At 35.0% G+C, this 18,455-nt stretch overlaps 1 protein-coding gene across 4 annotated transcripts; it reads left to right on the top strand.

The window, feature by feature from the left end:
• The first annotated feature begins 278 nt into the window (after positions 1-278).
• On the top strand, positions 279-17,293 carry LOC142610606 (D-lactate dehydrogenase [cytochrome], mitochondrial). Of its 4 annotated transcripts, none has more exons than XM_075782465.1 (18): positions 279-656; positions 765-867; positions 986-1,086; positions 1,558-1,606; positions 2,224-2,316; positions 3,285-3,399; positions 4,474-4,534; positions 6,378-6,414; positions 6,485-6,546; positions 6,741-6,837; positions 8,724-8,798; positions 8,869-8,977; positions 14,285-14,394; positions 15,492-15,554; positions 15,665-15,744; positions 15,892-16,022; positions 16,297-16,340; positions 16,832-17,293. In XM_075782465.1, the coding sequence occupies exons 1-18, from the start codon at positions 394-396 to the stop codon at positions 16,949-16,951; spliced, it is 1,713 nt and encodes a 570-aa protein (XP_075638580.1). In that variant the 5' UTR covers positions 279-393; the 3' UTR covers positions 16,952-17,293. The 4 variants fall into 4 exon arrangements, with proteins under 4 accessions (XP_075638580.1, XP_075638578.1, XP_075638579.1 ...); XM_075782463.1 differs by having other exon boundaries at positions 15,408-15,554; XM_075782464.1 differs by having other exon boundaries at positions 289-656; positions 2,221-2,316.
• Positions 17,294-18,455: the final 1,162 nt, after the last annotated feature.

The raw sequence follows: 18,455 nt of genomic DNA, 5'->3' as shown, positions 1-18,455 counted from the left end.
ATATATTTTCAAACAACAATTTTCAGTTGAGAAATGCTAGAGACACACACTTATACACAATTTTGTATCACAACTCGCCACATGCCAAATTCTGATTAGTTAGAGTATATCTCCACATAGCCCATTGTTAAAAGTGTATACCCCTAGCATTTCTCTTTTTTAGGTGTATACCAAACATCCCTTATTTTCAAGGAAAGGAGATAAAGCTATTTTCTATTAATTATTTATTATACGTCCAGTGTATATCACTATATCTATCATGCATTGACAGTACAACTGAACCTAGGAACGAACTAAAAAATAAAATAGCTGAATTCCAGTTGAGTTGTGTCATAATCTTCCTCTGTTTGGTTTGGTAAAAAAACAAAAAAAAAACCAGAAAAGAAAAAAACAATGGCTTTATCTTACTGGTTATCTCGCCTACGTTCCTCATCAAAGAGCTTCTTCTACTCCAATCTTCAAACCTCACATTTCCACAATCTCAAAACTCCAAAACCACACACCACCACGCCTATCTTTCACTCCCATACCTCTAAAAACCCATCGCTAGCTTTGCTTCCTGCGGCCCTTGCTGTCTCACTCTCAGCTGGATCACTTGCCCTTCAATCCCAATCTAACCCTTCATTCTGTGACGCTTCTAATCTCGATTCTGCCAGGTGGGTTTCTCTCATCTTTGAAAAAATAAAAAAAATTTCTTGATTGGTTCCTAAAACAAGGTTTTGGTTGATAATGGGTTTTGATTTTTTTTTTCCCATTATAAACAGAGGTGTCAGCATTGGGGGCAAAGGTAGCACTGAGTTTGTGGTGAAGGGTTCTCACAAGGAACTTCCTCAAGAGCTTATTGATGAATTGAAGGCTATCTGTCGAGTATAATATATCATTGTTTCTTCTATATTGAATCATTGATGGATGAGAAGCTTTGAAAATTTGGTTAATTGTTGTGTGTGGTTGGTTAATGAATAATGATACTATATTATCTGGGCAGGATAACATGACTATGGATTATGATGAGAGGTATGTCCATGGAAAACCACAAAACAGCTTTCACAAAGCAGTCAATATTCCTGATGTCGTTGTTTTTCCTAGGTGAGACTTATATATTCACCATGTGGCTTACTATTTCTAGCTACATCTGTTGTGATGTTCATTTTTGCAATTTTAACAGCAAGATGTGGCAATTTTTGTGGTCATGCAATTCATGTTTGATGCTTGTATGGCAATGAAATATTGGTTGCATAGTGAAAGCCATGGTATGATGGTGCTTGTGTAATAAGGATTAAGGAATAGAAGTTCGATCACATGAAAGTTAATCATGTCGCTACTTATACCATGTGTGTGAACTTTTGCTTAAATTTTATGAGTTTCCTGTGTGAGATATTTTAATATGACTAGAAAACATGTCAAAGGTGTTTGCATACTATGTACATGTGACACTGGGAAACATTGTCAAAAAAGATGCTATTTGTTCTTTAAGTGCAGTAATTTCTTGAGATTGTTTGAACTAAGTATTATAATTTTGTAGTTTTCTCACAGCGTGGCCTAATTTATAAATTGCAGGTCAGAAGATGAAGTTTCCAAGATAGTTAAATCATGTGACACACATAAGGTCTGAGTTTTTCCTTATCTTTAAGTTGATAATGATGCCTTGCATGCATTTCTTTTGACTGGTCCTGTGGCTTTTGCCTTTAGTTATTTGTATTTCCCTTTCAATTGAGGATAGAGCTTAATGGGCCAACATATTTTAGCTCAAATGGCACTTCCTCCTTGTGAGTGCAAGGTTGAGGGAGAGGTCCTAGGATGCACAGACACAGACACAGACACAGACACGGGTACAACATAGCGACACAAGTAATTTCTAAAAAATTATAACGTGAAACTGCCGGTACGACACTGGTATGACACGGTTACGACATGGGAATGACACCCTAAATGAAGTGTCCGTGCTTCCTAGGTGAGGTCTCGAGTTCAAGATCCCATAGGGTGCATGTGTAACATACCAATAAAAGAAGGATAGAGCTCAATAGCTAGTAAAGTTTTGTGAATGTGGAACTAAATTTACAGTGGTGAGAATTTCTCTCGCATACTGTAAAAATAGGAAATTTACTAATAAATAGATCCACAATTGATGATATAGATTGTTTGCTTGCTATCACTAGTTCATGAAAAATAATATTAATCTTTTCAGGAAAGTACCAAAGTTGTTTGCTTTTCATTCACAAGCAGGTCCCAATTGTACCATATGGTGGAGCTACATCAATTGAGGGTCACACCTTGTCTCCAAATGGAGGTGTTTGCATTGACATGTCGACGATGAATGTATGTACTGATCTTTTTGTATTGTATAAGAGTATGCTTTCCTGAGCTTTTGTTTTATGAAATTAAAACTTCACTTAATTTAGTACTGTAACTTAAATTTTTTAGGGTTAATTATATTTTGGGCACCAGTATGCGCCGAGTTTAGTTGAACAACTTGTGGTTTAAAAAAAAAAAAGAATTTTTCAACTTGAGGTCTAAGTCAATTTGCTGTCAAAACTTGCACATGCAGATCAGTCCTCGAAAAAAGTGCCTCTTTATTTACATGTGGTTTAAAGGAAGGCACTTTACCTACTTGTGTGTTTGTGTTTTGAATTTTTGGTTGGACTGTTATATTTAATGACATAATTTAAAATATGCTAATGGGGCAGGCTTGAATTGGGTAAAGTGTCACTTGTGAAACCACATGTTGGCAAATCAAACTCACTATACAAGTAAAAAAAAAAGTAATTAGCCTTAATTTTCACGATTCTGTTTCTTATATCTACGGGTAAAGAACTAATATTGTTCTTTGCTTACAACTTTGTTTGAGAATTATGCAAGAGGTGTACCTTCTTATATTTTAAATAAAATGAGGCAGATCAGCCTAGATGGAACTTGCAACCGTCTTCTTTGGTCCTGCTGCCTACTTTTGCTTCCATCTGAACTGCCTGCCTTATCTTGTGTGTATATGTATGTATGTATGTATGAATGTATGAATGTACATATTACTTAATAGAATTCATTCTTAGGTAGAGCCGGCACTGTACTTATAGTGAAAGTTTTTGAATGGATAATGGGTCTACTGATATTAAAAAAATTCACTCTGTGGAGTCTGGAGCATATTTTGTCTTCCTTTGATGTCAATTCCTTCAGTTTAAAATTAAATGCGTCCTCTAGTTTTTTTTTATCTTTCTTATCTTGTTGAAAAATGAGTAGTTTGTATTGTGTCATGGTTTTTGGTTATTATTGCATTATTTGTTCAAATGTAGAGTATTAAAGCGTTACATATTGAGGACATGGATGTGGTTGTTGAACCTGGGATTGGATGGATGGAGCTGAATGAATACCTGGAGCCTTATGGTCTATTCTTTCCCCTTGATCCAGGTTAGTTTATGATGCATCATTCTTCTAATGTTTTCAATAATAGATATCTGGGGTGCATTTTTGTTTCAACTCATAGTTGAAATGCTAATTGAAATGTTTCATATCAAGATAGTGTTATAGCATGTCAAATGCGTATACCTTAGAACTGTGCATTTTGAATGTGCTGTTGAATGAAATCATTCTGTCAGAAGCTGAGATAAATTGCAAGTCCTACAAAACATTCCTCTAGTAAATGCTAGTTAGTTGGCTTGTGCTAATTTGTATATAACTTTGGTGGTATCCTACTTGACATCCTGTGCAAAGAGTCTTCACATTGGCATTGCCTCCTGAAATGGTATTTGGCATACATTAAAAATTGTGAGTTTGAAATTGCAAGAAAATGATAAAGATAAGTTTCTTTTATACATAATAGAAAATTTCATGCAATATTTATGAGCATCTATCTTTCCCCCTTTCTGTATAGAATTACAATGTGATATCTGAATTCCTTGGAACTTGGCTATGTTAGGTCTTATATTTGAATCTTTCTAGAATAATTAAAAAGACATTTGAAGTATTGCAACAATTAAGTTATTATATATCTGGACTTAAGGCTGAACCAAGGAGGCAAGTAGTACATTCTTGGTACTTAAAATGAGGATACTATATTACTATTAGCCTAATAAACTAAAAAGAAATCCTAATAGCCTAATAACATACTAATAGCCTAGTAACTAACATGACTCTTATTGTTAAACCATAAAGTCTTTGATATTATGGCACCACATAGCTTAAGTATTATGCTTTTAGAAGCTCTGTTATATCAGGGATGCTACTTAAAACTGTGAAATTTGGGTAGGTGCTTGGTGTTGTTGCTTAAAAGATTACCATATTATGCGTAAAATGCTTAAAACAGCCCATTATGTGAAAAGAATTCTCTGATTTTAGTTTTTCCATATCATTTATGACCAGTGTAGTGTGAAAGTCACTCTGATATACTTCATTTTTCAATAAATGCACCCGGTGTGTTTAATTGTGTTCTCAAGTGATTTTGTAATTTGGATTTTCATGTACGTAAAACTTCTTGACTAATAGGGCCTGGTGCAACCATTGGGGGTATGTGTGCAACACGTTGCTCTGGTTCATTAGCTGTGAGGTAGTAGCTCTACTTTCTCAATTGTAAATTTTCATATTAGCATATAATATTGATACTTACATTTTAAAAAAAAGAAAATGCATGTTGATACATGTAAGTGTTGCCCTAGTAAGGATTCAAAGATTCGATCACCTGATGGTGTAACATTTTTATACTTGTTTTCATTTTCTCAATCTTAGTAGTACCATATTTGCTTGAATAGCTTGTTTAAGTTTTAAACTGCAAATATTTCTCTAAGAGTGTCTACTAGATTTTGAACCTTAGTGTTCCCCTCTACTCATATTTTGAACCAAGGAAACTCTTAATCTTATAACAATGGGTGAAGGCCCCTTCCTCCTCCCCCCCCCCCCCCCCCCCCCCCCCCCCCCCATGCGGGCAAAAAGAAGAAGAATAAGGTAGACGGAGATGTAAAGCTTTGACAATTGATCAAGTTTTTTTAATGTTGAATTGGATTTGTTTGTACTATCCCTTGAAAGAAAAATAATTTTGTTTTCTTGCTGGAAGTGTTTCTGGATTCAATGCTAGTGTTAATTTTGTAGGTCTGACCCTTCAAGGACTATGTAGGCCATTTTCCATTATTATCCAAAACCTAATGGTCTTTTTTAACGAAATCATTCAAGTGTGCCAGTGTCACAACTTGAGGAAAGCACTAGCCATATCTACACTATACCTCAAAAGGGCTAATTACTATTGAAACTCATTGTAAGCTCTTATATATCCCAAATCGACCTACTACATGTTCGATATAGGACTTAGCACATGCCTTCATGATAGCTTTAGACTCTAAATATACTCAAATCCACATAATAGGGAGCATTACAATCTCCCTCCATTTAAATCTTCAATGTCCTCATTAGCACATTGCCTTGTAGTGCCTTTGAGCCACTTGGTTGCACCAACATGGTTTTGATGTCATTTGTCACGACCTGGGGCAAGAGCTAACAACATCTGTGCTATATTGCAAAAGTACTAGTCACAATTGAAGCTCCCCATAATTACTTGTTTAGCCAGATCAACCTAGTACATGCTTGAAGTGGTACTTAACGGGCCCCTGCAACACCTTCACATGCACAAATCCACACAATCCGGGGAATTAAAGTTGGCAACCAAGTGTGGACCTAGCTCCACTAGCAAGTATTATTTTGCTGCATATTTTCATACAGAGGATATTCTCTATGTGATTAATATTTGTACAGAATACCATATTACTGGGTTCTAAAGGATATGCTCTTTTATCTTAATAGATTGTCATACTTCCGTGGGATGCTTGCCATGTAATTTGGTTTTACTATTTATTTCTGTAACTCGTTGATTCAAGACTTGAATTGTTTCACCCTATCCAATGCTGACAGTAATTTGTGGATACTGGATCCTTTCCTCTTATGTGTTCTTATCTTTTGGCAGTGATGGATGTATAATCTCAAAATTGTAGGTGACACTCTATAGCAGTCTATGATCAAAAAGCATTATGCATTACTTATTTTCCTTTTTAAAGAATAATATATTTTCTGTCTTTTAGTAGGTCCAGGATTGGCCACTGTTGGTAAAAGGGTCTACTTAATAAACACTTTCAACAGTTCATTCTTGATTATCTGTCTATAGGACCAATCAAGTTTAGCAACCTGGTGCATAACCATTTGGCGATTAGAATCTTTTTATTTACCTTTCTTATCTTTTGTCTTTGTCAACTTGAATTTTAATTGTAAAATTTATTTTGGTAACCTAGATGCTTCTCTATCTACATTAAATTTTGTCTAAGTAACATAACTGAAAATATATTCTAGAAATAATTTCAGTGGTCTAATTTAATATTGGATCTAATGATTCTATTTTTAGCATGTAGGTATGGAACCATGCGTGATAATGTCATCAGTCTCAAGGTTTGTTATAAAATTCTGATGTCTAATTCAGCTTCCAAAAGCTGTATTTCTTATGTTGTTTTTGTTCCAGGTAGTTCTTGCCAATGGAGATATTGTCAAGACGGCATCTCGTGCTCGAAAGAGTGCTGCAGGGTTTGTTCTCTTATCTATGTCAATCTATTATTTGATATATTTTCTTTTCTCTGATTATCTTTTTTTTTTCCCCTTATTTTTTATTGTTTTTGTTTTGAGTAGTAGTTTCAAAAAATAAATGAGAAAATTGGTGGGATAAAAATGCAACCGTTAACCAGGCATGCTGTTAACCGTGTAAAAGTTGTATATTGTAGGTATGATCTGACCCGCTTGGTGATTGGAAGTGAAGGGACTCTGGGTGTAATAACAGAAGTCACTCTTCGGCTTCAGAAAATTCCACAGCATTCAGTGGTACTTTGACCTTTTCTTTTTCTGAAGGTGTTTCCTCTTAAAATTATTTCTACTTTGCTACTGTTGTTCCTGTCATGTGATGATTGGATTTAAATCTTGATTATATAGTTGTTTCGTTATGCAGCCATGATAAGATATGTATATTTGAATCTTATTATTATTTCTCATTTGATCGTATCTTAAAGTTATTTCTGATCCTTGCCAAGGAGACTTCTCGACTTGTGGGTTTTAAACTTAATTTCCATCTTCTCAAGTTTCCTATTTCCATGAAATAAGCTGAAGGATGAGGAATGCATGAAATCTTAGACAAAAGCTTACACTAAAAAGAAATTGCATTTTATGAGAATTTGAATCATCACAGTATTGATGGCATTTAAAAATAATCAAACTAGTTTAATGATGTCAGAGAAGATCACTTGGTTGTCTCAACATCTTTAGAGGTTTGTCTCACGTTTTTCACTGTAAAACACTGGTTCTTGCCACGCTGTTTCTACAAATTTGGTAATCCAAGATAATCATCAAAACATTTGCCACTAGTGAAGGAATTGCTATAAACAATAGCTACTGCAAACTCCTGTGTTTGAAGTGTTCTTAATGGCTATAAACAAGTAGCCACTAGTGATAACTCTGTCATGTGGTAGTTAGTATGGTTGCTTGAGGTTTATCCGTGTTTGTCATTTCTAGGGTAAATTAAAATACCTTCTTCCATTTAAATATAGAAAACTTTTGTTTGAATGGACATTGGCATCTTTCTTTATACAACTTCTATATGATATTTGTGGGGAGTAAAAAGATCCTGATGGGGATGTGGCCTTTGGGCCATGCTAAGGAAGGCCGACCTGCTCTTGGGTTTGGAATTTGTTAGTACTACGGGTCGGCCCATACGCCGAGGATCCGAGGATCCAGCCGAGGGTGAACTTCCCCTCGGACGGACACCGGAGAACCCGGGACTTCATGGTAAAGGTTAGGGAATGACACGGTCAAGACCAAGGGTTAAAAGGGGTGAACCCTTGAATGTCCTGGAAGCACCGATGTTAGAGAAATACCAAAGATAAAGGCTGCCACCTCCACATTAAAGACCCTGCACCTACCACCCTGGCCGCATTAATGGGGAAGTGACACCTGAACAGTGGAAGGGAAACTTCTGGTTACTATTCAAAGGTACTGAGAAAAGAAATATCTAGGCTAAGGGGGAGTTGGGGCGACACGTGTACAAAGTATCAAAAAGAGGAGTATTTAAGGAGCAACCTAGAACAGGAAGAGGGATTCCTTTTTGGTAATCTAAAGGAAAAAGAAAAAAGAGAAAGAGATAATATAAGAACAGCTCTCGGCTTGCGTCCGAGCAGGTTGATTTACAATATTCCTTGTTGTTTTCAAGTGTTAGCAATCTTTGACTTGTCATTTAATCCTTAATCACTTCTAACCTGGGTTTCAAGCCCACACTCTACAAATTCATATTGTTTAAGGCTCATTGGGCCTGAGCCCGTAACTGTTCTTGGGGCCAAGTGCAATTGTGCGCTTACAATATTGTTATTTATTTATTTATTTATTTTTTTGCGCAGGAGATTGTCAGTTATTTATTCTTGCAATCTGTATTAACTCTTTTGGTTTTATATTTTTTAGAAGTATGTGGTTAAATAATTAAATTTACCATATCCCAATAGCTTAAACTTTTGGGACAATTGGTAATTTAAGATGTTAAATTCCCACGTTTTGGGCCCCCACTTATTAAGGGGAAGTTTAAGCTCACATGTGAGGGGAGTGTTAGAATTATGGTTAAGTGACTAAATTCACAATTTCTTAATAACTTAAGCTTTTGAGACAATTGGTAATTTAACAATATTAATGTTGTGCTTATATGCAATTTGAATTCAACAATTTTGCAGGTTGCAATGTGTAATTTCCCTTCAATTAAGGATGCAGCAGATGTTGCTATAGCCACGATGATGTCTGGTATACAGGTGGGACTTTAGCTGCAAATTTTGTTCTAATTATCAATTCCTTCACGGATATTCTTTTTATAATTTTTAGGTGTCAAGGGTAGAGCTATTGGATGAGGTTCAAGTGAAGGCTATCAATATTGCAAATGGAAAAGATTTGCCTGAAATTCCAACTTTAATGTTTGAATTTATAGGCACAGGTAAATGGGATCCTTGTTCTCTCAATATTTTCTGTTTTATTTATTTTTGGCTAAATGCAATTTCATTTGAAACAACCTTTTATCATTGAACTTGCTGCACTTACTAATTGTACGGATGGAAGCCTTTCCTTAATATTAAGACAATTGTAGAATTTGTCTACTTGTGCTTGTGGTGGGTTAAGGTTTAGGAGGATTTGTGGATCTAGGGTTTAATAAGAAGGGTCTTGTAGGGAAGAGAAAAGATTTTATTTAGGGATGAAAAGAGGTAATGATAAATGGAAATCAAATTTCTCTACAATCTTTGAATGCTGTGTGTGAACAATACTCGTAAACAGTGATGGAATATCAGAGAGAGAGAGAGAGAGAGAGAGAGAGAGAGAGAGAGAGAGAGAGAGAGAGAGAATAACAATAAGGTCAACGTGCCTCAATATGCAAACACAAATATTGTATTGATCAACTTCTTCAGCAGGATTTCTTATGGGACGGCATTGGTGATGAACCTATATTTCATTTGGTTAGATGAGCTACTGTTTGTTCCCCCATTTCTTTGGGTGGCTTGGGGGATAAGGAAGGTAAGACTTTTTAGTGAAGCTTTGCTTGGGAAGTGGCTATGGAGATTTGGGCTTGACAAGGATGCCCTTTGGAGGCAAGTGATAGAGGTGAAATATGGATGTGTATGGGGGGGCTGTTGCACCAAATCTATTATTTCATGCTATATTCAGTATGATATTGGTGATGGGTCTAGGGTGAAGTTTTGGTAAGACTGTTGGTGTGGTGAGACATCCCTTGCAGTCAGTTCCTGATTTGTTTAGATTAGATTTTACAGGGATTAGGAGGCTAGTGTGGCTGAGCTTATGAAGTCCACCAATAACATTCTCTTTTGGGATGTCAATTTCTTTAGGGGTGTGCATGCTTGAGAATTAGAGGCTATGTCAAGTTTCATGGATACCATATATAATTCTTCAATAAGGGGGTTTGGTGAAAATAAGATGTGTTGGAAACCTGGTAGAGATAAGGGGTTTAAGGTTAATGATTATTATAGAATTTTAGAGGGCTCTACTGATTACTGTTTTCCTTGGAAAAGTATATGGAAACAGAAGATTCCTTCTCGAGTAGTTTTTTTTTTTTTTGGACTGTTGCTTTATGGAAATGCTTGATGATTGACAATTTACGAAAAAAGAAGGTTTGGATATTGGATTGGTGTTACATGTGCAAGTGTAATGGTGAATTAGTTGACCATCTCTTTCTTTATTGTTTGGTTGCTATGGATCTGTGGTCTATAGTTTTGGATTTATTTGGAGTAAGTTGGGTTATGTCGCAATTTGTTTTGGGTCTCCTAGCGTGTTGGCAAGGCAAGTTTGGTCGTTGTTGAAATGGTTTTATTTGGTTAATTGTTCCCCATTGCTTAATGTGGTGTCTTTGTAGGGAGAGAAATAGTAGGTGCTTTGATGATAATGAGAGATCCACACCAGAACTCAAGTTATTTTTCTTTAGAACTTTATTGGATTGGTTGGTTGCTATGCAAAACCAATCATTCCCTTCTTTTATTGATTTTCTTGATTCTTGTAATTTTTGTACTTGATTTGTTGACCCCTTGTACACTCCCTGTGTACTAGGGTGTTCCTTTTTTGATATCAATAAAACTTATCAATCAATATATATATAAAAGCAGAGACCTAATGTGGAAAAACATGAGATTCTGCCAAATGACACATTCTATATAAAGAAAATTGAAATATTCTCAAATGCCATATCAAAGATAAGAAAAAAAATTAAATATTGACTTTTTGTTTCATTTGGTTCAATACTTCAAGACTTTTCTAATTAAAAAATAAATGTTCTTTGTATCTTTTGATTCAATGTCTCAAGACTTTTCATCCCTTACACATACACACAAAAATCTTTGTATTTTAATTTACCATTTCACCTCTTGCACTTCTAGCCCTTTATATATACTTACTCATAGTCCTTCATGTAATCCCATGTCAAATACACACAAACAAAAAACGAAATCATTTACCTTCAATCTTTCGACGACACCTACTTAGCTCTAACTTTGTTGTTTCATCTAATCTTAACCCATATGAGTTGGTTACAACTAAGGAAGGGAGCTTGCATTTTATATTGAGTGACAATGGTAGTTACCATTTTGATGTTAAAGTCAAACGTTGTGGATTTGTAGTTTTGTAAATGATGTAATTAACTGTGGGTGTTTGGGATGTGTATTTGTTTTAGAATTAAGGACAAAAAGAAAGACACATTCTATATCAATTTTTATTTCTATAACATTCCTCCAAAGTTGATTTTTTTCCCTCTCATTACTTCAATTGAATAATTATAATGGATATGTATGTGCAATTTATAATTGTTGCTTTTTATAATGAACTCATTACTAATAAAGTTCTATAACAATTATGCTATAATACATATATAACATTCTCCAAAACCATTTTACATAAAATATTACAACACTATCCATGCATTGCACGGGTAATAGTTACTTATCAAAAAAAGGGGCTCATTCTTGTACTAGTAGTATTAAGAACTCCTTGCTTGACTAGTAGACTAAAAACCTAATAAGGTTATGACTAATAAGGAAAAATGACCTCTCCTAAGGTTTACTAAAATTACACTAACCTCCTTGTTATTTTGAATTGTACATGGACCTCCCTTACTTTTCAATATAAAGTACACTTACCTCCCCTGTAAATTACTTGGAACATTTTGTCACAATGTCGCCCAGAAAGCTGCCAGACATCACAAAAACACATAAATTGGATTGCTAGCAATTCAAAAGAAAGGAAAGTAAAGCAAAAAAGAAGAATAGAATGGTAATGGTGGGTTGGGAGGGTAAAGTAGAAATTTTATTTGGAAGTGAGGATAAAAGCATAAATTTTTCAATCTGTAATAGAGTTTAACGGTGTTAAGCTGTAGGGGAGATGAGTGTAGTTTTTTTTCACAAGGGAGATTTATGTACAATTCGAAACAAGGGGGGAGGTCAGTGCAATTTTCTCTAACTAATAAAAGGCTAACTTGGACTAAAAGAAACTAAAACTTAAGATACATAGGATCTCCTAGAAAATTCTAGAATCAACTAAACAACCAAAATTCCCTTAATTTGCTGGGTTGCAAAAAAAATTACAGTTTGCCCTTTTGAATACAAAATCAACCATAAATCTTTTAAAAACCCAAATTTAAAAACTGTTTTAACCCTAGGACATAAGTCACTAGACCTTTAAAATCACATGACTTTTATGTCAATTGGACAGCTCACATGGAGCCCATAAAATAAATATTGAAAAAAGAAAACGAATTAATCTTTGATGATTGCATCATTCTCTTCCAGTTGGAAAAAAAAACTTGACCTTGAGCTTCATAGTGGTCAAGTATAAGAACCTTCGACCTTGAAACTTGCACCAATTCTTTATCACCTTAAGAAGCATTAAGGATAATAAATTTTTCTTTACCACTATATCATCAAACTCTTATGGAATATTAAAATCAATGCTTAGAAGGCTTTACAACTTAAATGCATCTTGAATTGCTCCATAGCAGTAACAAATATCTTCATTGGTCCTGACTTTTCCATGGTCAGCCTCGTGCTCACCTTGCTCCTTTATGGTCTTTATTGTAGATGAAATTCATTATTTTGGGTGTTCTTGAAATTCGACATGTGGTGAATTTTGAAGCTGGATTTCTCTCTTTTACTGTCACACCTTGATGCGTCAAACCAATGCTTGCTTGAGGTTGTGGCAGAAAATTTGCAAGGCTGCATATATTAGATTTTGATGGGGAACAGCTGTGAGGTTTGCCAACAAGTGTGGGGATAAACTGAGGTGAAACTTAGAATATATAAGTTCTTCATCAATAGCCATTTAGCTGAATATTTTTCCAATATAGTGACTGCTAGCTTATCCAAAGTTTGTCACATATTAGACAAATTTTTTAACATTGGTTCTATGGAACACACCATTTCATTCAATTGTTTTAAATTTTTCTTGGTTTCCACAAATTTTTGAGAAAAGCATGAGACTTTGAAAATAGTTCTGCATTAGTAACCACCATCTTGAATGTGAAATTTCGTCAAGCGGTTGGTAGAAAATTTTAGCAAAGAAGTTGTGAAAGGATTTTGGTTCTGTTACAAAATTGACATGGGACAAATTGGAGAATTTTTCTACATGTGCTTTTGGTGGGTTAAGGTTTAGGAGGATTCGTGGATTAATGGTTTAGAAAGAAGGGTTTTGTGGGAAAGAGAAAAGATTTGATTTAGGGTTGAAAAGAGGTAAGAGGAAACGAAAATCGAATTTCTCCACAATTTGTGAATAGTGCATGTGAAAACGTCCTGTGAATAGTGCCCATGAGAGAGAGAGAGAGAGAGAGAAGAAAAGAACAATAAAACCAACATGCCTCAATACTCACCCAATATTTTATCGATTAACTCCATCTATTTTTTGAGTACAATAAGCGCAAATACATATAAGGTTCATTCTTGTATTTAGGACTACTAGTTTTACTAATGAACTAAACAACCTCATAAGGTAGTGACTGATAAAAGACTAACTCATAAGGTAGTGACTGATAAAAGACTAACTTGAACTCAAAGAAATACTACCTTAAATATGTTGAATCTCCTAGAAAATTCTGGACTCAACTAAACTATCAAATACCCTTAATTCGCAAGATTGCATAAATTACAGTTTTTTCCGTTTTAATATAAAATTGACCATAAGTTTTTTAATATAAACGAATATTAAAAAATGTTTCATCCCTAGGACACATATAACTAGACCTTTAAAATCATTTGACCTTTACTTCAATTGGATTGCAAACATGAATTCCACAAAATAAATCTTGGATAAACAAATTTAACGTAGTATCAGAGCAGAAGATTCTGAGTTCGATCTCTGTCTTCACTTTACCTCTTATTTAAAATGTTAAATTCTCACTTGTTGGGCCCCTACTTATTAAGGGGAAGTTTAGCCCCCAAGTGAGAGTAAGTGTTAGAATTATGATTAAGTAATTAAATTCACTATTTCTTGATAGCTTAAGTTTTTGGGAGAATTGGTAATTTAACACTAGTAAGACAACAAATAGCATTGTCATTATGACACAAGCTCTAAATCAATCCCTACCCCCCCCCCCCCCCCCCCCCCAAAGAAAAAGAGGAAATTATCCTGGGCAAAATGGTCCTTGTTTTTATTATTCTGGAAAAATGCATCACCATTTCCCATAGAAAGCTACACCTATGCCTTCTTCTTCATTACCTTTTTTTGATTCCTAATTTATTTCTTGATTACTTTTATTTAGAGGCTTATGCACGTGAGCAAACACAAATTGTTCAGAAGATTGTTGCAGAGCACAATGGCTCAGATTTTGTTTTTGCAGAAGATCCTGAAGCTAAAAAGGAGCTTTGGAAGGTAGTGGTTACTCAGTTGATGTTCACTGAGTGGCATTTTTTGTTATATCTCTTTCTTCATGTTGACTTATAAATAAACCCCATACTTCAGAAAACTCACCATGGAACTAATTATTTATCAAAATAATACGTTGTCAGAATTCAGGTAATACTACAAGTCTGTTTCATTTCGATTCCTTACATGAACCTGTCTCACACTACACTGCTCCACTGCTTTAATTTTATGTTTAAATTAGATAATGTTTCATGTATAATGTTTCTATTAGGAATTGTGGATTATAGACTCAAGCATGCACTGGTGCCCCATCTCCCAACTGCTTTGCATCCATAAAATTTTGCAACAGAGAATGAGACCTTGCTAATATATATATATATATATATATATATATAGAGAGAGAGAGAGAGAGAGAGAGAGAGAGAGAGAGAGAGTTGAGACTTGAGGAAACTGTTGAAAACTAGAATTACTTTCCAAGGAATATTATTCATATATAATTTTAGCTTTTGGCTGCCATCTATATTTTCTGTAGTATTACTTTATACTTCTGGAATGTCATACAGTGTTCTCTGTTTTGTTTGGAAGAGACATACCTGCATAAAGGTGAGACTTTACTTTACTTTACCCTATGTTTGGATTGGGGGAGATGGAGGGAGAGGAGAGGGGAGTAGAGGGGGAGGTGGCTGGAAATTCCAGCCACCTCCCACTTCCTCCCCTTCCATATCAAACAGACCCTTAATGGATAGATCTTACACTCGATTTTACCTGTTAGTGCATGCATGCACATAGATATATGGACATGCACAGTGCACTTAGATGTCTCTTAAGTTGCATAAATGCAAACCTGAAAGCTCACCAAAACATACAAGAGATCAGGTTGATTTCCATAACTCTCAGATCAAAACCCAAGTGGCCTGTATGGTCATGTTGAATTAGTATGATATTGGTTTTTAACTCAAACTGCAGCTTGTTTTCCTAATTATCCTCAGTTAGATCCATTTATTTATTTTGTTTAATAGGGTCTCTCTGTTCAGAGGTTTTATCCAAATGGTCCTCATTGCCATTCTCCATATTTTCTAACGCAAAGTTTTAATGACATGAAGATAAGGAAGGAGGCACTATGGGCTTGCTTTGCAATGGAACCTAATTTTGAGGCAATGATTTCGGTCAGTTGATATCAATGGATTTTAGTTATAGTTTTATTTGCTTCCTTATACTCTGAAGGACCCTCTTTGCTTTTTGTTTGTTTTAGTTCTATAACTTTTGATTTTTGCAGGATGTATGCGTTCCTCTCTCGCACCTTGCCGAATTAATATCAAGGTCCAAACAAGAGCTGGATGCATCACCACTGGTCTGGTATGTCTGATCAGAATGGCTTTCTTTTTTTTTTTTTTTTTTTTTTCTGGACAAGAAGTTAAATTAGAGCATTTTGTGTTCCTGTAGTAATGTGGTTAGTCAAATAACTGATGCTCACAATACATATGCCTCTGTTCCAATTAACAGCACGGTTATTGCTCATGCTGGTGATGGAAATTTCCACACGGTGATTCTGTTTGACCCTAACATTGAAGAACACCGGCGGGAAGCAGAGAGACTTAATAAATTTATGGTCCTTACTGCATTGTCAATGGAAGGTATGCACTCTAATCTTTAACAAACTTACCGAATCCTTTTTAACGACGAATGTTCATGGTTACCTGTAACATTAATTATTCTATAAAAGCTCTTTGTCTGTGGTGATTCATAATCCTGTAGTGCTTATCTTTCATACGTTCATCTAGTATTTCTGCATACATGCAGTAATCTGAAGTTAATGTTATCTTGATCGGTTTCCATTCTGAAAAATTAGAACATGACCTGAAAAAGCAAGTTGTGGTGCTAATGATGGTTTCTTTGACAACTAAGCAGGAACATGTACTGGTGAACATGGTGTTGGCACAGGGAAAGTGAAGGTAACTCATTCAAATCTTTAGACATGTAGGCCATTTAATACAATACTCTGAGGCAACTTCTAAAATGCATTGGTTATCAACTTCAGTATCATGCCCATATTTTGATATCTAAAACAATGAGTTTGCTCTCAATTTCATGCATTGGCACTTCCCTATCTGCCAATGGCATGGTTATTAGGATAAATGGGACAATTAATTAAGAAAGTATATCCGGAAAGCATACCTTTCACCATGATAATTTAAAAAATTACAGTATTGATGCTCCATAGATTGGTCTTCCTTCAGAAGGTAAATTTTACACTATGAGGACTATGGCAAGACCAAAATATTTATGACGCTTCTCATTTTGGTTGGTGTTTTATCCTGAGATGACCTTAGAATACATAAGTTACTGGGATTAGCCACCCGAATTCAAAGACTAAATGCCCTGTTCAGTGTTATTTGACAATGTAGACTGTTTTGATTGGATTCTTTACATTTCCTCTTTTCAGTATCTTGAGAAAGAACTTGGAGTGGAGGCTTTGAGGACAATGAAAAGAATAAAAGCTGCTTTAGATCCCAACAGTATTATGAATCCAGGAAAGCTTATTCCTCCTCACATTTGTTTCTAAAGAGCTCCCCACCCTTCTTTGCTCGCACTTATATGCACGTCCATGCCTACCTTGTCACATGCGTGCACATCCTATCTATACATCTCAAATGTTGTACCTATAGGGCTATAAAATCTTCGTTGTATATTATGGGCAATAATGAGTCATGAACTTGGTCAATGGCTATTGCATCAGGCCTTTCATAGTGTACCTCTTTCTCTCCTGCTTCTTCTTCTTCTTCTTCTTCTTCTTCTTCTTCTTCTTTTTTTTTTTTTTATTTTTTTTTTTTTTTTTTTTTTTTTTTTTTTTGTATTGACAAAGAAATTAAGAAATTTCTAGTTATTTTAATAATTTTGCACCCTTCTTTGGAGTGACCTTAAATATTTGTTGAAGAATAGTTTTATGTGTGGTGTGCGCGTGTGTTTGAAGGGAAAGACCCCATCTGCTTGGATGGAGATGAGAAAGAGAATTAAAGTGATTTTTGTGCCATTCTGAATCCACTGATCTTTTTGTGGTTTTGCTCTCTGATTTATCCTTGAGAGGTTTGTCACACGATGGAAACGACCTCTAGATTAGTATTTCAGTAGCTGGAATTTGGTACAGCAAGGAACTTGATTCAGATTAGTTGGATTAGATTAAAGCCAAGCCTGAGTCTTATGAGTTAAATAATCAGCAGCCCAAAACCCTATTTAGCCCAACCACCTGGCAAAATTGGTCTCCAATCCACACCTGCTAACCCGTCCAAGCCCAAAAGATAGAAATGGGTATAGGTACCCATGAAAAATGCGTCAACTTGAACTCGACCCACCAAAACAGTGGATTGAGTCATGTTGACTGTAGGTAGGACTGTAAACAAATCAAACTTTGTCGAGTAGTTAAATGTTTAAGCTTGACTCGTCAAGAAAAGTCAAAAGCTCAAATTTGGCTCAAGCTCGGCTCAAGCTCGTGACAAGCCTAGAACTCATGTTTGAGCTTGAGCTCGTGAAAAAGTCAAAAAGTTTGAGCTTGAGCTTGGCTTGATTAATTAGTCAAGTCAAACTCAAGCTTAATATCAAGTTCAAACTTGAGCTCAGGTTAAGCTTTTGAGCTTGAGAACTGCGAAAATTACATTATCAAATGCTTAAATTTCTAAAAAAAAAAAAAAAAAAATAGTATACTCATTTTATCATACGTTTAGTCCACTTATGATTAGTCATTATACAAATTAAAAATTTACATAATTAAATTCATTCATTCATTCATCATTCTTTGTCTACAATTTCAACAATTGTTCCAAATACAATTTTTATATTCACGTTAGATGATGAAGAATTAGAAAAATACTTGTTTGTTACTATAATTAATGGAAAAATACTAGCATGTTTCATTACTTACATTAGATGATTGATGATGGCGAAGGATCATATGTGGTGCACTTAATTAATTAATTTATTTTTAAACGTAACTAAAGTCTAAAAAGGAAAAAAAAAAAAATTGAGGTAAACAATATTGGTCCCATGTTAGCCATGTCATTATTAAAATGTGT

This window comes from Castanea sativa, chromosome 9 (assembly GCF_040712315.1).
Source record: "Castanea sativa cultivar Marrone di Chiusa Pesio chromosome 9, ASM4071231v1".
Classification (NCBI taxonomy): Eukaryota; Viridiplantae; Streptophyta; class Magnoliopsida; order Fagales; family Fagaceae; genus Castanea; species Castanea sativa.
This window is presented reverse-complemented; position numbering and strand designations above follow the sequence as displayed.

Excerpts from the sequence above, each read along its gene's own strand:
- LOC142610606 (XM_075782462.1), top strand. The coding sequence starts at position 394 with ATGGCTTTATCTTACTGGTTATCTCGCCTACGTTCCTCATCAAAGAGC. Across the intron at positions 657-764 it reads TCTAATCTCGATTCTGCCAG|AGGTGTCAGCATTGGGGGCA; the intron begins GTGGGTTTCTCT and ends CATTATAAACAG. Across the intron at positions 2,317-3,284 it reads TTGACATGTCGACGATGAAT|AGTATTAAAGCGTTACATAT; the intron begins GTATGTACTGAT and ends GTTCAAATGTAG.